General features: G+C 45.5%; 1 protein-coding gene across 1 annotated transcript in view; it reads left to right on the top strand.

The window, feature by feature from the left end:
* Positions 1-1,201: 1,201 nt before the first annotated feature.
* LOC139424560 (rhomboid-related protein 3-like) overlaps positions 1,202-25,272 on the top strand; it is a 75,047-nt gene continuing 50,976 nt past the window's right edge. Inside the window, exons 1-2 of the mRNA XM_071176532.1 lie at positions 1,202-2,338; positions 2,881-2,904. Coding sequence (XP_071032633.1) covers positions 2,219-2,338; positions 2,881-2,904 — 144 coding nt within the window. The 5' untranslated portion in view covers positions 1,202-2,218. The remainder of the gene's footprint in view (positions 2,339-2,880; positions 2,905-25,272) is intronic.

Here is a 25,272-nt window from a genome sequence, read left to right as displayed (position 1 = left end):
ATGTGCAACCAGCAGGGGATTGGAATGCTTTGCTCATGGGTTAGTTAAGCCAAGGCTATCGGACAGTGATACTCAAGTGAGCATGATCTAAGTAGAAGTTTGAATGGAAACCACAGCAGTGTTAGGCTAAAGTACTAGGAAAAGTCATTAGAAATAGAGACTCCACATTCAGTATACTTATAGAGTAGTTGCGATGTGGTTCAGGGTGATGAGATTAGTTCAATTGTCATCTCACACATGGTAATTGTACAGTTGACTGCAGATGGCATCCCAACAGCTTAGCCCTCTCTCGGAGGAAGCGTTTCGAGGCCAGTTGAGGACTGTAGGGTTGGTAGTATAGTATTTCGCTGTTAAAACATTGTTGGCTGCAGTTTCATCCAAAAGTGCTGTGTAGGTGTCAGAAGACCCATACGGTTAAAAATAAACTATGGCCATATTGTTTCCATGGTAATACTATCGAATAGCATGGAGAAGTTTTGTGAGAGAGATACAATCTCTTTACAGTGCTACCAGCCCACTCAAAAGCAGCTGCACCCCACAGCCACAAAATAACTTGCGTGGGCACACAAACGACACAACACACACACACACAAGTTGATCTTAAATGAATGGTTTGTTTGAAGTGATTATAGATAATGGGTAGGTGGTCCTCTGGAATGGAAGACCCATCATTTTGATGATTGTCATTGCAGGCCTGCAGGGGAGTGTTTGTTTATGACCCTGAAACGCAACCTGGAATTTACAGGCCCTTATTACCCTCCTCAACCTCAACCCACTTACCACCCAGATACAGAGAGGAAGGAAGGTGAAAAGAAAAGTAAAACGGTGTTTGGTACCATAAGTGTCCGAAACTGACTATGATAGTAGCTTAGTAGGTGCTATGCTTCATGATTTAATTCACCACCCTTTCAGTGAATGTTGGATGGAAATTTTACAGGATAGAATTGTCCCTCTTTGAATTAGATCCGTATCAGGCACTTCCACTGTCTGAATACTATGTTATGTATTTGAATAGCCCACACCCACATTTGTGTGTTGAATTTGAATCCTCTTCAGCCAAGTCTCCTCACTGAGTCGCATGCGCGCACTGTCTATCTGATGACATAACGTGATAAAGTACCGGAGTGAGAGCCAGCTGGTGTGAACCGGGGTTCCTCGAAGCCTTCTGTGGGTGGTGTTCTCACCTCGCAGCCAAACATCCATATTTCCCTGCGCCAGAGGCACGCATGTGGCAGTACAACAGAGCCGAAGGTAATTGCCTGCCTGCCTTCCGGCTTGAACAGTGCCAGAGTGCAGGCTGGTCGCGATCCAACTCGGGGAGCAGAGTCAGTGTGTTCCTAGAGGCTGCTGACTGTGAGACAGCGGAGTTCGGCAGCTGGCTGATCTGCGTCGCTGAAAACAACTGCGAGAGTACAATGACGCACCTGAATTTACACTTGCGCGACTTTTGGACGGTCGACTCTACATCTTTTGAGTGAGTGTTCAGTGACCGAATGGCATGACATTTAGGCTACGCATGCTGCTTTTTGCGCAGTAGACTGAGTAGCATTATATGCTGTTTTGTGCTGTTTTTTTTTTTTTTACAACTATGCTTGAAGTGAGTAGCCAATTGCTTTCATTATCGCCACACACACCTCTATTCTATTTCATTTTCAGGTGAGTCACATTGGAATGAACAATCACTGCTGTCAACTTGGATAGTTGCCTGCCTGTCCGTCCCAAGGAGAATTCAGTACTTCCGGAGTGAAAAATGCCGTGTCTGTCCACAGAACTGGACTGAGTTGCAGGTGGGCTGTCGTATGAAATAGGAGAAAGACTTGGTGGCCACACACATCCAATTCAGTTGTTACACACACACACTGTCGATCGGAGTGGCGAGACGCAGATGTGCACTCCACGGACACCCAACTCGGCACTCAACTTTTTCTCTGTGCGTGGATCTATTGAACATATATTTTCTCTTCAATGAGCTTGTGAACAAACGGAGGATAGATGTTATTTCGTGGGCTAATATATTTTTCCAAATAGCCTCAGAGGACCAGGGTTGGAATAAGTATACCCAATTGTGTTTGAGACACCTGCGTTGATTAGCCTCGCTTGGGATTTCTCGAATATGGATTATGTGCGTAATGTGGCTCAAATAGCAGAGAATGGATATTGTTTGTCGGTAAGGATTTGAATCGCCCAGTAGAGGATTGAGGAGCGGGGCAGCCTGACGATGCCGGACGCGTCTCGGGACGTGCCGGTGCATTCCTCTCCAGCAGTGGCAGCGAACGCGGAGGGAGACGAGATAGAAGTGCTGGAGAGTATCGATGTCCTTCCCGTGGCCCCAGAGGACGTAAGTCTTGAGCCATATTCATAATGTCATCAGCGTTTTTCAATTTCATCCTAATACAGATCGCCCTAAAGACACCTTTTTCCCACGGTGTATTTTACACTAGCGTGTATTTTTTATTTAACTAGACAATTCAAATAACTCATTTTTTATTTACAATGATGGCCTATGTTATGTCAGAATTATATCATACTGTGTTATGGTTGTAAGCTATGAATATTACTATGCCAGCGACCATTCTCAGAGAGCTTCATAAACCATAGTCATTATATCATCACAGTCAACAATCCATTGGCTATATGTGTTCATTACAGCTAACCCGAGCAGACGTAGCATGGCTACTACCATACATAACCGATGTCCTCAATTGTCCAATGATATTGATTCATTGAATGAAGGAAAGCCCTTGTAGGCTACCTGCTGACATCACTCCTTAATGACAGGCGTGTCTATCTGTTAAATGGCACCTTTCTCTCTGAAACCTTTTCTTTCCTCTTTTCTCTCTCTCTTTCCCTACCCGCTCCTTTCCTCTTTCCCTATCTCAGCAATGGAAATCTCTGTTCGACAAGGTATGTATCGTCGTTGTGTTACAGACTCTCTCTGTTGCATGCGCACTCATGAAGGGTGTCAACTTACCTGCCTTTTTATGTGAGAAACTGTTTGCTGTCCTAACTTTGTAACTTGTTACAAGTTAAGCACGTGCTTTTATTACTGCCGTGTTCGCCCCAATACTCATAGAATAACAAGTCAACTATCCTTGCCATTATTATAATGTCTAACTCCTGTCATTCCTGTGGTGGCGGTGAGTTGAGCCCTTGATGGAGAGCCAGATAAAAGAACCAAGCAGGTTGTGGTGGGTGTGTCCCTCCTCCTGACATCGACCCTCCCAAATGCATTTAGAGCAATACATAATCCTGGTTACAGTTGCCGTTGCTCCGCCTGTGGCCCTGTGGGCTGTCATGTCAGCGACAAACAAGAGGTGGGTGTGTGTTATGCCCAGGCCATCAGGTTGTCCTGACAGATGGAGAACCAGACCCCCCCCCCCCCTGACTCGCACACCCCCTCTCCCACCACTCCATCCCACTGGAGCTGCCTCAACACCTGCCTGCTCCAGCCCGGCCGACGGGCCCTACACTCACTCCTGGTCCCTCAGGGGGGGACAAAGGAAGTATAATGGGTTTAGGGAGGGGGACAGGGGGGGGGGGGGGTGGAGTCAGAGACTCGTGTCAGGCTCGCTCTTTCAGGCTCTGGGAGGACTGGCCGGGGACTCATGGGATTACGGGAAAAAGGGGTGTGTGTGTGTGTGTGTGTGTGGGGGGTAGACATTGTGGACAGGCATTAAGCGGGCCTCTCAATCCACTCCCTTTATGCGGCGCGGCCTCGCTTTGAATATCTCAAGTGGCCTTCAGACTAGATGGGAGGGGGGCGAACCAAATATAGCCTATAGAAGGGGTTGCTGTCCAGTCTGGCAGCTACAAATTCCCTTTCACCCTTTTATTCCCTCCCCCATCCACCTCTTAAATGACCCCTTCCATTTGTCATACATTGGAAATGTTGACCTTTAGGGTCACTCAGCTCCTCACAGTGGACACTAAGGAAGATAAATGATACGGTGGACCAGAAATGGGGATTTTTACTGGCAACCATTGGGTGACTGAAATAAAAAGGAATAGTTGGACGTTCATAAATGGACGAATAGGCCCTGCTCGTTGGATGTTTAGCTCATAAATGGAGGAATAGGCCCTGCTCGTTGGATGTTGAGCTCATAAATGGAGGAATAGGCCTTGCTCGTTGGATGTTTAGCTCATAAATGGAGGAATAGGCCTTGCTCGTTGGATGTTTAGCTCATAAATGGAGGAATAGGCCTTGCTCGTTGGATGTTTAGCTCATAAATGGAGGAATAGGCCTTGCTCGTTGGATGTTTAGCTCATAAATGGACGAATAGGCCTTGCTCGTTGGATGTTTAGCTCATAAATGGAGGAATAGGCCCTGCTCGTTGGATGTTTAGCTCATAAATGGAGGAATAGGCCCTGCTCGTTGGATGTTTAGCTCATAAATGGAGGAATAGGCCCTGCTCGTTGGATGTTGAGCTCATAAATGGAGGAATAGGCCTTGCTCGATGGATGTTTAGTTCATAAATGGAGGAATAGGCCTTGCTCGTTGGATGTTTAGCTCATAAATGGAGGAATAGGCCCTGCTCGTTGGATGTTGAGCTCATAAATGGAGGAATAGGCCTTGCTCGTTGGATGTTTAGCTCATAAATGGAGGAATAGGCCTTGCTCGTTGGATGTTTAGCTCATAAATGGAGGAATAGGCCTTGCTCGTTGGATGTTTAGCTCATAAATGGAGGAATAGGCCCTGCTCGTTGGATGTTGAGCTCATAAATGGAGGAATAGGCCTTGCTCGTTGGATGTTTAGCTCATAAATGGAGGAATAGGCCTTGCTCGTTGGATGTTTAGCTCATAAATGGAGGAATAGGCCTTGCTCGTTGGATGTTTAGCTCATAAATGGAGGAATAGGCCTTGCTCGTTGGATGTTTAGCTCATAAATGGACGAATAGGCCTTGCTCGTTGGATGTTTAGCTCATAAATGGAGGAATAGGCCCTGCTCGTTGGATGTTGAGCTCATAAATGGAGGAATAGGCCCTGCTCGTTGGATGTTGAGCTCATAAATGGAGGAATAGGCCTTGCTCGTTGGATGTTTAGCTCATAAATGGAGGAATAGGCCTTGCTCGTTGGATGTTTAGTTCATAAATGGAGGAATAGGCCTTGCTCGTTGGATGTTTAGCTCATAAATGGAGGAATAGGCCCTGCTCGTTGGATGTTTAGCTCATAAATGGAGGAATAGGCCTTGCTCGTTGGATGTTGAGCTCATAAATGGAGGAATAGGCCTTGCTCGTTGGATGTTTAGCTCATAAATGGACGAATAGGCCTTGCTCGTTGGATGTTTAGCTCATAAATGGAGGAATAGGCCTTGCTCGTTGGATGTTTAGCTCATAAATGGAGGAATAGGCCCTGCTCGTTGGATGTTGAGCTCATAAATGGAGGAATAGGCCTTGCTCGATGGATGTTTAGTTCATAAATGGCAAAGTTTGTGCCCCAAATAGCACCGTATTTCCTATATGGTGGACTAATCTTGAACAGAGCCATGTTCAAAAGTTGTGCACTATTTAGGGAATAGGGAACAGTTTGGGTCACAGGTAATTTGATACAGGTATACCATTTCCCATAATGCTCTGCCTTGTCATCTTGAGAGCACAAACTGTCCATCCACATCACCCAGATTGTTTAGCTGGCCCATGTGCCAACGCCTCTTTCTAGGATCTGTCCCAAATGGCTCCATATTCCCTATGTAGTACACTACTTTAGACCAGAACCCTATGGGTAGTGCACCATTTGGGACACATACCTAAATGTCTCCCAGGCTGGTGTTTTAATCAAAGTGCTGTGTGCTCTGTTCAGTTCCCACAATGTCCCCTGAGAGGGCTTTGTTGCAGTGAAAGTGCTTTCTCTTCAACCAGGAAATAAGATAATAAACCTACGATAGCTCTGATTTGTGTTACCCATCTAAGATCTCTAAACATACTAGGGAATGGGGACTACTACCACACACACACACACTACTAGCCTGATTAGTGATGATGGTGAAACCACTCAAGAGGAAACAGTCTGAGTATTTGTCTTGCCCTCACAGATTTTCAGCTTGTTTTCCAGGATTGGACCGATGTAAGTAGGAATGTATTAAGGGCTTGTTGTTATAAATAGGATGGATCTGGAAAAATGAAACAAACAACTTGGTGTTTTCCCTTGAAAGATGACCCAAGGGATATTTAGTTTTTGTTTTTATGACTGTGTAAGGCAGTTTGCATTACAAATGTTATAGCGGATATTTGTTGCGTCACCTCATCCAGTTTCCTTAGTGGTTGGTGGAGAGGGAGAAGGAGCTTATTGTGTTTCTTGCTTGTTGCGCTGTCAGATTGTTGTGTACAACCCAGACTGTGTACAGACTCAGCCATTATCTGGGATGGGAATGTCTCCATTAGTCACACCCCCTCTTACCTTCCCATGGAAGTGCCCAGATGAAGTCAGCACCCGATGTGGAATATTAAGTCCGTATACTGAATGACTTAAACACAAGCTCTTAACACCCTCTTATTTGAGTCACAGATTACATACCATAGAAATAGAATCTATAGAACAGTTCCCAGCCCTATCTACAGATGATATTTCTATGGTACAGACTGTGACTGAACCATTGACTGGTAACAGGGAGAACCTGTGTTGGAGTGCTGTGCGATAACACTTGTTCTGCAGGCCCCATTCCCAGTTATTACCCCCATCTGCCTTCCCTGTGTGTCCCCACAATGGCCAGTCGTCCCCACACTGCGCCCTTTGTGTTGACGTGTGCCACTGTACTGTACACACACAATCCTGCGCTGCCTGCCTCTGACCTGTTAGGACGCCAACAGGCACACGTCCAGAACAGAGGGAATTATGGGGATTAAGACTTATTCACATGGGCACACAGTGTACACCACAGGAGGTTGGTGGCACCTTAATTTGGGAGGACGGGGTATTTGGTAATGGCTGGAGCGGAATGGCTGGAATGGTATCAAATACATTAATTGAACACATGGTGTACACACATCCAGTTGTTTTGACCAGAATCCTGTCACATTACACGCTACAGTGAACTGGGGACAGGAACCAGTCAAATGCTCTTTGATCGGAGTGGGGACCCACTTGTTCTTTTTATTTATTTTAAGAATTTTACCCCATTTTCGTGGTATCCAATTGTTAGTAGTTACTATCTCCCGTACGGGCTCGGGAGAGACAGGTCGAAAGCCATGCGTCCTCCGAAACACAACCCAACCAAGCCGCACTGCTTCTTAACACCAATGTGTCGGAGGAAACACTGTGCACCTGGCGACCTGGTTAGCGTGCACTGCGCCCGGCCCACCACAGGAGTCGCTAGTGCGCGATGAGACAAGGATATCCCTACCGGCCTAACCCGGACGATGCTAGGCCAATTGTGCCTCACCCCACGAACCTCCCGGTCGCGGCTGGCTGCGACAGAGCCAGGGCGCGAACCCAGAGTCTCTGGTGGCACAACTAGCACTGTGATACAGTGCCCTAGACCACTGCGCCACCCGGCAGGACGACCCAGTATTTCTTAGTGTGTGTGTGTGCATGCCTCTCAATCTGGGCTCTTTATCTCATGCTGTTGTATTTGTCAATGAGCATGTGAAGTGGCTGCCATTGACAGAATAGGAAGGCAGGCAGCCATCATTTCAGAAATCTTTTGTTTTGCTCCACTCCCTCGGTCCCCACATGGTCCAGCTGCCAGCCTCTCAACCCTCTCGTTCCTCTCCTCTCCATTGTCATGACCCAGAGGGTTGATTGTCAACAGTCCAGGTAATTGGCACTAATTGGGTTTGAGCCAAAATGGTGGCCCTGGTCTGATTGTAGGGTTTGTCGTACGTCCTCTCTCATCCCATTTCTCATCCCATTTCTCTCAGCATTTCGCTGTTTACTTCCTGTTAGTTCCCCAAACGTGCATCTGTGTGTGTTGATGCTGGTTTACCATACCTCCTCTCTGCCCCTCCCGAACCACTGTTCTCTCAGTGTTGAGGTTTTCATCCGAGAGATAGATCAGTCTATATGTAAAGCTCTACATGTTGGCTATAGTCTATCTTTTTACTTAGAGACCCAATATGTTTGTGTCTCTCTTACTAGTCTCTAAAGGCTTTAAATACATTTCCTTATTTCCCTAATGAGAGTTCCAGTCAGTAAGTTGCGAGCAGCTCTTCTAATGTTGCGCTATAAATAGCCCCTCCCCTGCCTGTCGATACACAGATGTGCTGCTGCTTCAGTCATAATTGGCTGCGGACTGCAGTGTGTACACATGGAGAGATGAAAGATGGCAGCACAAATGAACGTGTGTCTTTTGATGGTTCAATGCTACGTGCTCTACCCACATGGTGCAGGGTGGTCCCCTGTGTGTGTGTACAGCATATGTTTGTTTAATGTGTATTTATTTGTGTATGTGTGTGTGACTGTGTGTACATACGGTATGTCCCTGTGTTTGTCTTCGATATGTTAATCTGTTAGAGGGAGTCAGCGGGGTGGAATCGATGCCAGTGAGTGGTACCTCTGTGGAGAGTGGTTGACTCTGTGTGTGAATATGTGGATTTAGGGACACTCCAGCTGTCAGTGCAGAGACCCTGTGTCCTCTCCCCCCCCCCCCCCTCCCTGTTTAGCTTTTCGGACGACTTGGCTTCGGTTTCCACAGTGAAGTGGATAACATTGCTGAGGAGAGGAGACTACCCATCATCCACTTACAGGCTCTCAAGTTCCCCGCCGCTTGAGTACGTTTACACACACTTCAGTAGGTTACTGCAGGGGTCTGATGGGGTGACATCCTGTTAGTGACATCCTCTGGCTTTTTTGTTAACTTGAGTTATTACGCTCAGTGAAAGTTAATCCTCTTCATTTCTCTCTGACTGTGGGAGCAAGTTACATGTCACTCAAAGCTCCCAGTCTAGCCCATAGGCTGAGTACAGTAGTAGAACCTACCCTGCAGTGTCGAGATTCCCCGAACTTGGGAGCGGGCGGAGGTGCTAAACGGCTCCTATTTCAGCTTGTCACTCAGATCTATTGGGATCATAGACACTAAGGTCCATTCATTCCTTATGGCTGAAACTGTGATACCTTCCCACAGGTTGTGGTTACAGGGGATACTATACTGGGAGAGTCCTCTCCTAGCAGGGACGCACCACTCTGCTCTAAATGCCCAGGGGCCTCCAGTATGTGTGGGTTTCATGCCTTTTGTGCCAAAGTCTTTCCGTGGTCTTTGTTTGGAGTTTCTACGTTTTACTCATTGGGTTTGTGTGTGTTTCTTGTGAAAGTGTGTTTGTGAGAGTGTGTGTAATCAGGGTTCCGGACCAGTTATACTGGGGTTTAGGTAAGACAAAAAGGTGTAGTGCAGTGGTAACCAACCTTCTCTGAGCCAGGATCACTTTCTGAGCCAGGATCACTTTCTGAGCCAGGATCACTTTCTGAGCCAGGATCACTTTCTGAGTCAAAATGCAAGCTGAGATCAGATTTAGTTTTTAAACACGTCATAAAAAATGTAAGCCATGAACCTATTAAAAACAGTTCTGTATCAATCAGGTTTGTAGTAGGCTATAGGCCCAATACATTACCACTGCATATTGGCTATGCTTTAATTGACCTGCCAACATTGGAAAATTTAGGTATGGGTGACATGGGCAGCATCTTGCCAGGCACGGCACGGGGTGCCCACACAAAAAATAGATTTTCTATCGCTCATTTGCACGTCAATGATATCATGTCACCGCGTGGGACTGTGGGTCAAATAACCTTGTCGGAGTGTGCGCCCTGATTCTAGTTTGTGAGCTAGGCAGGCTACTGCCTGGGAGGTCTCCCACTCAGAAGTACGAGTTGGGGAGGTGGGCGGGGGTAGGTTGACCTCAGGTCTCCCCACTGGAAGCCCGAGGTAGGGGGCGCGGGGGAATCTATCAAATAGCGAACCTCTAACTTTGTACAGTACTAATGCCATTAGTAAAATCAGTCACACTGCGAATTGCTACCAAATAAACCACAAATCATTCATAATACTGTGAATATATACTGTGGTTTCGCAGACATTTTGTTGCATTTGTATACTGTATTTTAATGGAAATTCAGGGGACCTTCTGAAATACTTTGGAGCACCCTCTGGCACTGGCCAGAATGAGGAGCCATTCTTCTCCTCAGCCACATAGGCCTCTTCAGAAATGATCTCGGAGCCTCAGGATGAGGAGCCATCTACCTCCTCAGCCATTCAGTTGTCTTCACAAATGTTGTCTGAGCCTGAGGATGAAGACCCATTTGCTTCCACTTCTCCCCAGCAGGATTCTTCAGGTGTGTTTGTGGCACACGGGCACGTGTGTGTGTGTGTTTGTGTGTGTGTGCATCCCTGCATAACATAAACAGAATAAATAATTTCCCTTTTGCAAAGTTCTAAGTTTACATATTGTAGGTAACAAGGATTTTATTATTACTGGGTATGTATGTGGGATGTTCCATCACTATAAATGCATGTGAATAACGTGTGTAAACTAATGCCCATGTGCTCTCCATTAGAAATGCCTGTAGCAGCATCCTCACCAAATCCTGCTGCTGAGGATGAACCACTGTGTCACGCAGCCAGGAGTGGTGGGGGCGGAGTCAAGCGCAGAGGAAAATGGGGGAAACCAAACTTTATTGCGGTATCCACAATTAATGCCAAAAACAACAGGCGAAGACAAAAGAGTCCATCCCAAAACTGGGCACAAACAGACAGGGAACACAACACGTAACCAACCTAGACTAACAGAAAACAAGCCCGCACAAAAGCAGACGGGCCTAAATAGTCCTGAACCAAAACTCAAATAAGAAACGGGTGCAACCAATAAGACATAACAAACAGAAAAGGAAAAGGGGATCGGGGTCAGCTAGTAGACCACCGAGCGCCGCCCGAACAGGCAGGGGAGCCACCTTCGTTGGAAGTCGTGACACAGTCTACAGACCCTGCTGACTGGCCTTCAGTTCTGACTGACACAATTCAGACACAACTAGTTTGCAGAGGACCAAGTGAGGTACCACCTGACTTTGTTTTCCCAAGGAATGAGAGTGATGGAAGAAGTTGCCACCACCAGTATTTCAGGAAGATCTTGGTGAGTGATGAAAAAATCCCTAGTAGTTGGTTGGTGTATTCTGAAAGAAACAACAGCCTCTTCTGCTTCTGCTGCAAACTCTTTTCTAAGAAGAAAATGTATTTAGCAAACTCGGGACTGACAGACTGGAAACATGCAAGTTCTTTGCTGACTTCATACGGCATCAGTCCAGAACACCAGAACTGCATGAAAACATGGAAAGAACTGGCGATGAGACTCACAAAAGGTGAAACAATTGATAATCACGAGAGATGGGCCATCTTGAGCCAGATCCAACATGTGAGCAATGGAGGCTGAGAAGTGTTGACACGTCTGACTGCTATTGTGTAGTCTCTGGCAATTAGAAATCTGCCACTAAGGAGACACACAGAAACACTACTCTCCATCAAATGGAAATTTCCTCAAAGAGGTTGGATTTATGGCACAATTTGATATAGTCATGATTTGATCCGTGTCCAAAAAGGGACCTCGAGTTACACCAGCTACCTTGGCAACCAAATACAGAATGAACTCATTGATTTGTTGAGTAGCCAGGTCATTTCAATAACAGTGAGTGACATCAAGCTGGCAAAATGATTCTCTATCATTCTAGATTGCACCTCAGCCACACTGAACAGTTGTCAGTTGTGATTAGAATTGTCACTGAAGGAGGAGCCACACATAAAGGAACATTTGATGGGGGTTTTGGAGGCAGAGGAGTCCACGGACCAACATTTGGAATCCCTGATTCTCAAAAGATTAGAGGAGCTAAAAATTCATTTTAAGGACTGCAGCGGACAATCTTGTGATAACGGGGCCAACATGAGAGGCAAAAACAAAGGTGTCCAAGCCAGACTCCTGGAAATGAATCCAAGAGCTCTATTGGAGCCATGTGGGGGTCACACATTGAACCTGGTTGTGGCTGATGCTGCTAAATGTTCTGTTGATGCCACAGGTTACTTTGGCATCTTACACAAACTGTACACCTTGTTCTCAGCCTCCACACAGAGATGGGCCATCCTGAAAAAAACACGTGGACGTCACTTTGAAGATGTGGACTGAGACAAGGTGGGAGAGTCAAGTTAAGAGTGTCGAGCCACTGAGGTATCAGGCAGCAGCAGTGAGAGAGGCACTGATTGAGGTGAGGGATCAAACCAAAGACCCTGTGATAAAGATTGAGGCCCAGTCCTTGTCAGAGGAGGTGGGATCGTAGCGCTTCAGCATCTGTACAGTGGTGTGGTACGACACCTTGAGCCAGATCCAACATGTGAGCAAGCTGATGCAGTCTCCCAGTGTGCATGTGGATGTTGCAGTCCGTCTTCTCAGAAAGACAGAGCGAGGTCTCAGTAGCTACAGGGCAACAGGCTTTATGACCGCACAAACGCCAGCCAAGGATATTTGCATGTAGAGGCCAGGCCGTTCTACATCAAAAGAAGGCTGAGTTCCACAAAGTGGCACTTTTCATACGAATCATTTGATGAACCTTTGAGTGATGCCCTGAAGAAGCTGGAGGTGACATTTTTCAATGTCGTTGTTGATGCTGCAACCTTTTCCACATTGGAAAATGTGCTGTCAACCTTCCAAAGTCTCTCAAATGAGGAGCTGACAGAACAATGTGAGGTATGACACTGCACTATAAAGAACACTCAGACTTGGATGGCAGAGAGATTGCACAGCAACTGAAGAACTTGCCTGACTTGCCATCGAAGACCATGAACCTGCTTGATCTGCTGATAATGATACATGAAAGGGAGCTCTCAGAAATGTATTTACAGTGCCTTGCGAAAGTATTCGGCCCCCTTGAACTTTGCGACCTTTTGCCACATTTCAGGCTTCAAACATAAAGATATAAAACTGTATTTTTTTTGTGAAGAATCAACAACAAGTGGGACACAATCATGAAGTGGAACGACATTTATTGGATATTTCAAACTTTTTTAACAAATCAAAAACTGAAAAATTGGGCGTGCAAAATTATTCAGCCCCTTTACTTTCAGTGCAGCAAACTCTCCCCAGAAGTTCAGTGAGGATCTCTGAATGATCCAATGTTGACCTAAATGACTAATGATGATAAATACAATCCACCTGTGTGTAATCAAGTCTCCGTGTAAATGCACCTGCACTGTGATAGTCTCAGAGGTCCGTTAAAAGCGCAGAGAGCATCATGAAGAACAAGGAACACACCAGGCAGGTCCGAGATACTGTTGTGAAGAAGTTTAAAGCCGGATTTGGATACAAAAATATTTCCCAAGCTTTAAACATCCCAAGGAGCACTGTGCAAGCGATGAAATGGAAGGAGTATCAGACCACTGCAAATCTACCAAGACCTGGCTGTCCCTCTAAACTTTCAGCTCATACAAGGAGAAGACTGATCAGAGATGCAGCCAAGAGGCCCATGATCACTCTGGATGAACTGCAGAGATCTACAGCTGAGGTGGGAGACTCTGTCCATAGGACAACAATCAGTCGTATATTGCACAAATCTGGCCTTTATGGAAGAGTGGCAAGAAGAAAGCCATTTCTTAAAGATATCCATAAAAAGTGTTGTTTAAAGTTTGCCACAAGCCACCTGGGAGACACACCAAACATGTGGAAGAAGGTGCTCTGGTCAGATGAAACCAAAATTGAACTTTTTGGCAACAATGCAAAACGTTATGTTTGGCGTAAAAGCAACACAGCTGAACACACCATCCCCACTGTCAAACATGGTGGTGGCAGCATCATGGTTTGGGCCTGCTTTTCTTCAGCAGGGACAGGGAAGATGGTTAAAATTGATGGGAAGATGGATGGAGCCAAATACAGGACCATTCTGGAAGAACCTGATGGAGTCTGCAAAAGACCTGAGACTGGGACAGAGATTTGTCTTCCAACAAGACAATGATCCAAAACATAAAGCAAAATCTACAATGGAATGGTTCAAAAATAAACATATCCAGGTGTTAGAATGGCCAAGTCAAAGTCCAGACCTGAATCCAATCGAGAATCTGTGGAAAGAACTGAAAACTGCTGTTCACAAATGCTCTCCATCCAACCTCACTGAGCTCGAGCTGTTTTGCAAGGAGGAATGGGAAAAAATGTCAGTCTCTCGATGTGCAAAACTGATAGAGACATACCCCAAGCGACTTACAGCTGTAATCGCAGCAAAAGGTGGCGCTACAAAGTATTAACTTAAGGGGGCTGAATAATTTTGCACGCCCAATTTTTCAGTTTTTGATTTGTTAAAAAAGTTTGAAATATCAAATAAATGTCGTTCCACTTCATGATTGTGTCCCAATTGTTGATTCTTCACAAAAAAATACAGTTTTATATCTTTATGTTTGAAGCCTGAAATGTGGCAAAAGGTTGCAAAGTTCAAGGGGGCCGAATACTTTCGCAAGGCACTGTACATTTGTGGACTGCTCTCAGAATTTGTTTTCCTCATCCAGTGACCGTAGCTGAAGCAGAGGGAAGCTTTTCAAAGGTCCACCATGTGACAGGAACGCCTTAGTGGCCTTGTTGTCATCAGTATTGCCCATGCAATTGCTGGGCTGATTTCTTATGATGATGTAATTGATGACTTTGCATCAAGGAAGGCAAGAAAGGTCAGGGTTTAGATGGCAGCTGTGCAATTTAGTTTGTGTTTCTTGTTTGAAGTGCCATAGTGTAATAATCAGGTTCTCTTCTTTATAAGTATGTTATTCTTTTTGTGTGATATAGGATTTGTGCAATTTTAGTTTATTTGTGTGTTTTTTGTTAGCAATAGGGTAATAGTGTAATCGATTTTTCTTGTTTTTATATACTACAATTGGTTTCTATTTGTCTTTGTTACTACTTTATTATATTTATGATACTTATTTTTGTATGTATTTGCATATTTTATATAGTTTTAAATGTTAGGATTATTTGTGTTCCAAATGTCGGAATAAAAATGACAGTGCAGAATGGTGCTTTTGGAGGGGGGGGGGTCGCCCAGGGAGGCATACAAGCTAGAACCGCCACTTCTTGCCAATGTTCTTCTCAGACCGTTTAGAAATGATATTACAGCAGTTTAGGAATATGACCACACTGGTAATATAATTGTTGTTTTACTTATGAGGTACAGCTGGTGAGCATAATCATTTCCTTTTTTTTTTACTGGACCGATGAGCTGCATCTGATGGTTAGTCTGGAGGGAGGACGCAGCGGTGAGGCAGCCTCTCACCTGACTCACCGTCCCTCTGCTCTCCCTCCCTCTGGGGACACAGTCTTCCGTTGATGGCGAAACTCAAGTCGCACTGCATTATTTCTGCCTCATGCACCAACGTTGTTACTCCGATGACCAGAGAAAGTGAAATATTCATTCATATTAAAAAAAGTCACGCAGGAAGCTGCTAATAATACCAATATAAGCTTATGGAAACACTTTGCTACTCATTCATTGCAGCTGTAGTGCTGGTTGTAGCGCTAGTGGAAGTAGGGAGAAAGTGTTGACAGTGCTGAATAACAACTTAAACATGAACATACTCATAAAAACAGCAGCTCTTTGCTGTATTCGTTGACAGTCTCTCTAGTGATGGTTTTAAAAGTTTAGAAATCTCACAGTATCAACTTTGCTGTGTGCTCGAGGCTTCTTTTTAGTCTATGGCTCGAGGAAGCTCAGATCACTGTGTCTGCAGTTATCTGATTGGCCAGCGGTAGGCCTATAAGTGCACGTGATTTGCTCTCTGGGCCTGCTGGGTAGGCGGAGTTCTACCTTCAGAAACATGAAATAGTTCAAAATGGGAACACTTTGTCATCTCTGTATTAAGACTGCTGAAACAAGTGCACCTACTGCCAAGAGTGCCACTTTATATAATAAAACATATATATATATATATATATATATATATATATATATATATATATATATATATATATATATATATATATAGGAATGAAAGGCCACAGAGTTTCTAAACCCAGAGACGCAACATCGCTAGACTTCCGGGAATGTTTGAGAAGCAGACTAAGCAGACCAGGCCGGGGTTTGAGAAGTCAATGAGAGAAGTGAGAATTTTCCTTAGTTAAAATTCTCATAATCTAAATGCTCAACCTAGATTCATGCCAATGTCTTTGAACATGTTATTGCTCCAACTTCGTGAAACTGAACAACTGGCACCTTTTTTTATTTTTGTCAAAAACAACTTAGGGCCTCCTGAGTGGCTCAGCAGTGCTAAAGGCATCCCTACAGATTTGGGTTCGAGCCCGGGCTGTGTTGCAGCCGGCCGCGACCGGGAGACCCATGAGGCGGCGCACAATTGGCTCAGAGTCGTCCGGGTTAGGGGAGGGTTTGGCCGGCTGGGATGTCCTTGTCCCATCGCGCTCTAGGAACTGGCGGGCCGGGAGCATGCACGCTGACACGGTCGCCAGTTGGACGGTGTTTCCTCCGACACATTGGTGCGGCTGGCTTCCAGGTTAAGCGAGCAGTATGTCAAGAAGCAGGGTCGTGTTTTCGAGGACGCATGGCTCTCGACCTTCGCCTCCCGAGTCCGTACGTGAGTTGCAACGATGGGACAAGACTGTAACTACCAATTGATATCTCAAAATTTGGGGTAAAAATAAATATATTTTTTAATAACATCTACTTTATATCGAAGGAGTGCTTTTGATTTGATGGCTTGTGGATGTGCAGTTTGGCATTAGACAACCATTAGACCCAACAACGTGTTTCTGCAGCTAGCCTACAAGTGTGATCTGGGATTTCTATTGGAGAAGCAGTTTTAGCCTATCTTCATACTGTACTGTCTTTGGCAAGGCTTTATCGTTGTTGTTTTTTACAGAAATGTTAGGTGATCAACTAGGAATGCCTTGGTGCCCACTGGCCTAGTGAATCTGCACACACACACAGAGGGTCTGTCTCTGTGACACATTCCTGCACCACAAACCCTACTGGTTCAACACCGAAGCAATGCAGGTGGACTGTTGACTCTGCAACAATAAACAGTGTGTTTACCCATCCATGTGGTGGACAGATTTGTGTATATGTGTGTGAACAGTCTCCCATCTCCCATCCTCACTCATTTCCCATTAGTGCCGCGTGTACAACTCAACATCTTCCAATATCAAACTCTTCTCCCTCGGTAGAACAATTGCGTCCTTATTGAGACAGATGGTACATTGACTACACGGATAAACAGAGGCTGCAGACAAAACCTCTACAGATGTTTCTCTCTCTGACGGGTTAACGCGTAACATTGACGATGCAGCATTATGCATTTAAACACTAAACCAGCGTGTGTGTGTGTGTGTGTGTGTGTGTGTGTGTGTGTGTGAGACTCTGTGTGTGCCTTTTAATTTAAACCTCAAACCAGTGTAACTGAATACTTCCCTTGTGTTCACCAGGCCAGGAAGCAGTCCGCTTTAAAACAGCTCACGGTGTGTATCGTCTCCCTAGACACTAGTGTTGAAGTGAGGACAGTTTACGGTTTAGATTAAATAAAACGAGTGACAGTCAATTCAAAGGTAATGGCGTTTCCTGCCGCAACTTTTCCTCCCACTCACAAACCTTTTCCTTCCACCCACAAACCTTTTTCCTTCCACCCACAAACCTTTTTCCTTCCACCCACAAACCTTTTTCCTTCCACCCACAAATCTTTTTCCTCCCACCCACAAACCTTTTTCCTCCCACCCACAAACCTTTTTCCTCCCACCCACAAACCTTTTTCCTCCCACCCACAAACCTTTTTCCTCCCACCCACAAACCTTTTTCCTCCCACTCACAAACCTTTTTCCTCCCACTCACAAACTCACTCTAAAAGGCTAAACTGACTCTTTTTCAACACTCCTAGACTGAGACTCACACTTGGTCTGTATCTTCCGTATTCTACCTCAGTAGCACTATTTCCTGCTTTGGCTGACACATCAAATGTTATTTTTCACATGCGCAAAATACAATGTGTAGACTTTAGAGTGAAATGCTTACTTACAAGCCCTTAACCAACAATGCAGTTTTAAGAAATACCTTTAAAAACAAGTAAGAGAGAAGACTAGCAAATAATTAAAGAGCAGCAGTAAATAGCAATAGCGGGGCTATATATATAAAAAATTCCTTATTTCACCTTTTATTTAACCAGGTAGGCCAGTTGAGAACAAGTTCTCATTTACAATTGCGACCTGGCTAAGATAAAGCAAAGCAGTGTGACAAAAATAACAGTGTTACACATGAGATTAACAAACGTACAGTCAATATCACAATAGAAAAATGTATATACAGTGTGTGCAAATGTAGTAAGATTAGGGAGGTAAGGCCATAAATAGATCATAGTGGCGAAATAATTACAATTAGCATTAACACTGGAGTTATAGCTGTGCAGATGATAATGTTCAAGTAGAGATACTGGGGTGCAAAAGAGCAAAAAAATAACAATATGGGGATGAGGTAGTTGGGTGGGCTATTTACAGATGGGCTGTGTACAGGTGCAGTGATCGGTAAGCTGCTCTGACAGCTGAAGCTTAAAGTTAGTGAGGGAGATATAATTCTCCAGCTTTGGTGATTTTTGCAATTCTTTCCAGTCATTGGCAGCAGAGAACTGGAAGGAAAGGTGGCCAAAGAAGCTGTTGGCTTTGGGGACGACCAGTGAAATATACCTGCTGGAGTGCGTGCTACGGGCGGGTGTTGCTATGGTGACCAGTGAGCTGAGATAAGGAGGGGCTTTAACAAGCAAAGACTTATAGATGACCTAGAGCCAGTGGGTTTGGCGACGAATATGTAGCGAGGGCCAGCCAACGAGAGCATACAGGTCACAGTGGTGGGTAAACTTAATGATGGTGTTGGAGTTGTGCCTGGCTGTGCAGTCATGAGTGAACAGGGAGTACAGGAGAGGACTGAGCATGCACCCCTGAGGGGCTACCGTGTTGAGGATCAGCGTGGCGTATGTGTTGTTACCTACCCTTACCACCTGCGGGTGGTCCGTCAGGAAGTCCAGGATCCAGTTGCAGAGGGAGGTATTTAGTCCCAGGGTCCTTAGCTCAGTGATGAGCTTTGAGGTCACTATGGTGTTGAACGCTGAGCTATAGTCAATGAATAGCATTCTCACATAGATGTTCCTTTTGTCCAGGTGGGAAAGGGCAGTATGGAGTGCAATAGAGATTGCGTCATCTGTGGATCTGTTGGTGCAGTATGAAATTGGAGTGGGTCTAGGGTTTCTGGGATAATGGTGTTGATGTGAGCCATGACCAGCCTTTCAAAGCATTTCATGGCTACAGACGTGAGTGCTACGGGTCGGTAGTCATTTAGGCAGGTTACCTTAGTGTTCTTGGGCACAAGGACTATGGTGCTCTGCTTGAAACATGTTGGTATTACAGACTCATACAGGAAGAGGTTGAAAATGTCAGTGAAGACACTTGCCAGTTGGTCAGCGCATGCTCGGAGTACTCGTCCTGGTAATCTGTCTGGCCCAGCGGCCTTGTAAATGTTCACCTGTTTAAAGGTCTTACTCACATCGGCTGCGGTGAGCGTGATCACACAGTCGTCCGGAACAGCTGATGCTCTCATGCATGAGTCAGTGTTACTTGCCTCGAAGCGAGCATGGAAGTTATTTAGCTCATCTGGTAGGGACATGTCACTGGACAGCTCTTGGCTGTGCTTCCCTGTGTAGTCTGTAATAGTTTGCAACCCCTCCACATCCGCTGAGCGTCAGAGCCGGTGTAGTATGATTCGATCTTATTCCTGTATTGACGCTTTGCTTGTTTAATGGTTCGTCGGCGGGCATAGCCGGATTTCTTATAAGCTTCCGGGTTAGGGTCCTGCTCCTTGAAAGCTGCAACTCTAGCCTTTAGCTCAGTGTGAATGTTGCCTGTATAATCCATGGCTTCTGTTTGGGGTATGTACGTACAGTCACTGTGGGGACGACATCCTCCATGCACTTATTGATAAAGCCAGTGTGTAGCGGGGTGCGTATTTGGCGGCAGAGAAGTCAGGCGCAGGAGAGCAGAACTGGGTAATAACCAGAGATTAATTAAGCAAAACCAACGGCATCCTGAACAACATGATAAATGGGCACAAAAATAACCCGTTGTGCGCTCACGGGGAACGTGCACAAGCACTACAGTAAACAATCCCACACAAAGACATGGGGGGGAACAGACGGTTAAATACACAACAAGTAAATGAGGGAGTTGAAACCAAGTGTGTGGAAAAACAAGACAAAACAAATGGAAAATGAAAAGTGGATCGACGATGGCTAGAAGAATGGCGACGCCGACCGCCAAGCCGACCGCCAGAACAAGGAGAAGACCCGACTTCGGCGGAAGTCGTGGCACAGTGACTATAGGAGGATAGAGTTGTGGTCAGATTTGCCAAATGGTGGGTGAGGGAGAGCTTTGTACTGTGTGTGGAGTAAAGGTGGTCTAGAATTATTTCCCCTCTGGTTGCACATTTAACAGAAATTAGGTCACACTGATTTAAGTTTCCCTGCATTAAAGTTCCCGGCCACTAGGAACGCCGCCTCTGGATGAGCGTTTTACTGTTCGCTTATGGCGGAATACAGCTCACTGAGTGTGTTTTAGTGCCAGCCTCGGTCTGTGGTGGTATGCAGACAGCTACAAAAAATACAGATAAACTCTCTAGATAGTGTGTTCTGCAGCTTATCATGAGATACTCTACTTCAGGTGAGTAAAACCTTGAGACTTCCTTAAATATCGTGCACCAGCTGCTGTTAACATAAATGCATAGGCCCCCACCCCGTGTCTTACCAGAGGCTGCTGTTCTGTCCTGCTGATAGTGTATAACCCGCTAGCTGTATGTTCTTAATGTCATCGTTCAGCCACGACTTTATGAAACATAAGATATTACAGTTTTTAATGTCCCGTTGGTAGGATATACGTGCTTTCAGTTCGTACAATTTAAGTTCCAGTGGTTGAACGTTAGCTAGCAGAACGGAAGGCAATGGGCAGATTAGATACTCATCGCCTGATCCTCACAAGGCACCCCGACCTCTTTCCGCGAAACCGACGTTTCCTTTTCCAGCGAATCACGAGGATCTGGGCCTGGTCGGGTGTCCGTAGAATATCTCTCACATCCGACTCATTGAAGAAGTACTGCTCGTCCAATTTTAGGTGAGTAATTCCTGTTCTGATGTCCAGAAGCTGTTTTTGGTCATAAGAGATGGTAGCAGCAACATTATGTACAAAGCAAGTTACGAACAATGAGAAAAGACAAACAAAATAGCGTGGTTGGTTGAGAGCCAATAAGACGGCAGCCCTACCCTCCGGCGCCATCTTACATTGTAGCCTATGTGATAATTGCAGAGATCCGTTTTCTCATTGCAACCAATGCATTTTTTCTGTCCCCTAACTCCTCCCTCTTCATATGGGAGTGAAGAAACAGTTATCAAATGGCACCCTATTCCCTACATAGTGTATTACCACCAATGGACCCTGGCCAAAAGTAGTGCAGTATATAGGGAATAGGGTGCCATTTGGGAAGCATTTTAATCTGCTGGGGAGCTAAAGATATAGCATGAGAAGTTAATAGTAATAGAACACTGTAGTTTTTAGAATAGAATAACGTATTCTATACTTACTCATGTTTATTTCTCTCCTCTAACTGAACTTCCATTGTCCTACCAAGAGTTGCTGTCTGAATATCTTTATACCTCCGCTTGGTGCGCAGTTCATTCACCTTGGTAGAAAAAGCAAAGTAGCAACTGACAGCAGAATTGACTTTTCTCTCTTTCGAATTCTCTGCAAAGTCTTGGAGCATTGTGGAGGTCTCAGGTCTGTTATTCTGGGAAGCCGTCTCAGTCCCCCCTCTTGTTTTGTCATGGTCATGGTCACCTCGTCGGCTGAGTACATGCCCAAGGTGATCGACAGACAGTGCTTAGCTTTCACTTGGACCGCCGGGCCGTCTCCTCTTACATCTCTCTGTCTCTATCTCTCTCTGTGCCTCTCTTCCCCTCTCTCTCTACACATTGCATTACTGATGTGAACTAGCCACCAACAGCAATTGCTTAGTATTCACAACTCCAGTGTGATGGTGTGGAAGCGTTCTGTTAGCGTGAGGCAGCTTGATGTACAACTACACCCCCTGGACAGAGCGCTCATCTGTCACAGGGACTCATGGTTTGACTGAAAGGTGTCTCTAATGGTACAGAGGTCATGCACCATTGCGTGCAGGAGCTCTACACTGGCCTATCAAACAAAAAGGCATTAACTGCTCACTGAGTGTAAGTGAGTTGTAGGCAGATCACTGACCACATCTGTTGTCTTTCTATGAGGTCATGTTTTATTCATATTGACCCTGACCTCTGACACAGCAGTTGCTGCCTTCTTGCTCCGTACACCCACTGGAATATGTTTCCATGACGATTTTGTTTGTGTTCATAAATGGAAGTGTTCAGACCCCTTGACTTTTTCCAGATTTTGTTACGTTACAGACTTATTCTAAAATTGATTAAATTGTTTTCTTCCCTCATCAATCTACACACAATACACCATGATGACAAATCCAAAACAGATGTTCAGACATTTCTTCGAATAAAAAAAAAAGATATATCATATTTACATAAATATTCAGATCCTTTACTCAGTACTTTGTTGAAGCACCTTTGGCAGCGATTACAGCCTTGAGTCTTCTTGGGTATGAAGCTACAAGCTTGGCACACTTGTATTTGGGGAGTTTCTCACATTAGTCTCTGCAGATCCTCAGGTTGGATGGGGAGTGTTGCTGCACAGCTATTTCCAGGTCTCTCCAGAGATGTTCGACCAGGTTCAAGTCCGGGCTCTGGCTGGGCCACTCAAGGACATTCAGAGACTTGTCCCAAAGCCACTCCTGCGTTGTCTTGGCTGTGTGCTTAGGGTCATTGTCCTGTTGGAAGGTGAACCTTCACCTCCGTCTGAGGTCCTGAGCGCTCTGGGGCATCAAGGATCTCTCTATACTTTGCTCTGTTCATCTTTCCCTCGATCCTGACTAGTCTCCTTGCCTTTTAAAAACATCCCCACAGCATGATGCTGCCACCACCATGCTTCATTGTAGGGATGGTGCCAGGTTTCCTCCAGGCGTGACTCTTGGCATTCAGGCCAAAGAGTTCAATCTTGGTTTCATCAGACCAGAGAATCTTGTTTCTCAAGGCTGTCATCCTGGTAAGCGTGTAATTGGAAGCATCTGAGAGCCTGGGAACTGTGGATTCCTTCCTGGTTTACTAGCTTTACCGCAGAGGCACCGAAGTATGTACGTAGTGCACTTTATTTGGCCAGAGGCCTATGGACCATGGTCAAAAATACGACACTTTATGGAAAAGAGTGCAATTTGGGACGTTGTCACATAATAAGAACTGGAATGTCTCATCAAGGTTGCTGTCAAGGAGTTGCCTTGAAAGTGTCAATATGAGTTTGAATATGAGGTCTGATATAAAGTTTTGTGGTCTTCGCTTCTATGATAGTTTGAATATTTTAGGTCTACCGTGACAGTTTGATTATGACGTTTTGAGGAGAATGTGTCTGCCAAGAGGATCTTTCACACCAATGCTACAGATGAATGGATGCCTTACGTGTGTTGCTTGGACATTGTGCTCTTGCCTTTTACATAATAGAAAAGTGTTTTTTGTGGGAAAAGCCCGACAGATATATGTCCTCGATTTGAAAGTTTGGGCACAAGGCCGTCTTTCATTTCAGGGTTGTGGCACTCATCTTCTCATTTTATCCTCAGCTTCCTCCCAATGTATCTGTGAGAAAATGAAACCAGTCACGAAGATCATCATTTATCTTGGACTTTTATGAAATTCCTGGGTCTCAATATGAGAGGCTAAGGGGGTTGAACCTCATGCTGCTATAGCCCACAGTGACCTCTGGCAGGCTAGCTGTGGAGACCTTCAGCCGTTCTGGTGGTTGTCTATAGGTCATAACTCTGCTGAGCCCCATGGCGGTTAGAACCATTAGCATACTTCAACTTTTCTCCCCTTTAAGTTGCCTTTCTGTAAGTTTTTTTTTAAACCTCTGGGCCAAAGTTTTGCTCCCTTTTACCTTTTAAAGGAGAGGTGTTCTGGTGGGAGAGAGAAGGAGAAAGTGCTCTGCGCTCCCTGACCTTTTGGGATTATGGTAATAGGATTATGAAATAGATAGGCTCTCAACCAGGCCACCACAGATCAGGAGACTGACTGACTGGCTTATTGTTATGGGTGGAGAAAAGCCCCAGGTGGACAAGCAGTCACCACCACCAGGGCTGTGATAGACGGCATCTGTTTCCCCCAGTTGATGTTGTTTTCCCTTTCTCCTCCTCTGCGACTTTATCCAGGGGGGGCAGTGTTGCTTGAGATGTTGACGGACAGTTGAAGGCTCCCACTCCCTGCCCAGATGGCAACCTTGAAAATGTCACAGACAGAGGACCCCACCCACCCCAATCTCCACCTCCCTCCCCCAATCCCAATTCCAAACCTTCTCCTACATTTTTGTAGAATTTAAATCAGGCCCCCCTGAGGGCAGCCCCGGGCCGGGTCCATTTCCCCATTAAAGACCATAAATCTCTATGGTGAATGGAGCCGCCGCCCCCTCAATAAAAGGGGTCAGTTTAGGGCGCCCCTGAGAAAGAAGGACTGAATAGAGAGAAAAACAGACAGACAGACAAGGCTCCAAAAATAAATGTTTCTCCCTCTTTTTGTTCCCTCGTTCTCGGAATGGCCTCCAAATGGCCTCTGACGGTGGTTGCTGTAAATGAGGGCTTGGCCTGCTGGTAATGAGGGTTTCTCACCCCAATGTTATGTGGAGATTTGTTTGAAGAGTTTTATGGCCTCCTGTCTTTGTCTCTGTGCTGACCTGCCCATGCCCTGTGTCTGAACAACATGGACTCTCCATCACCCTCTCTTTCTTCTTCTACAACTTTTCTTTTGTATGTGTGTATGGGTGTGTTTCACCAAGACTGAATTTGTGTCTCATGGCATGTGTGTGTGTGTGTGTGTGTGTGTGTGTGTGTGTGTGTGTATGAATCAGTCATCACGTGTATGTGTGTGCATATTCCACACACTCCTTTCAGACTCAGGCGACTGGGGGGTAAACTGTGAATTTGCCCACATGCTAGGGAACCTGCGGAGGACCACTCACCCAGCTGTCTGCTGTGTTAATCCCTGTTACGACAGGAGCCCTCCCTTCTCTCTGTTCCCCCTCTGTGGTACCCCAATTTTTAGACACACACACACACACCGGCCTCTAGCGCCCAGCTAACAGCCAGGCAGGAGTTTGTTACATTTCAGCCCCCAGCCTCTTTGTTTTGTGTTGTTGCTACAGAGCAGCATTTGTCTAAGCCTTTTGA

The sequence above is a fragment of the Oncorhynchus clarkii genome, chromosome 13 (assembly GCF_045791955.1).
Source record: "Oncorhynchus clarkii lewisi isolate Uvic-CL-2024 chromosome 13, UVic_Ocla_1.0, whole genome shotgun sequence".
Classification (NCBI taxonomy): domain Eukaryota; kingdom Metazoa; phylum Chordata; class Actinopteri; order Salmoniformes; family Salmonidae; genus Oncorhynchus; species Oncorhynchus clarkii.
The sequence above is the reverse complement of the archived record's forward strand: the minus strand, read 5'-3'. Positions and strand labels throughout refer to the sequence as shown.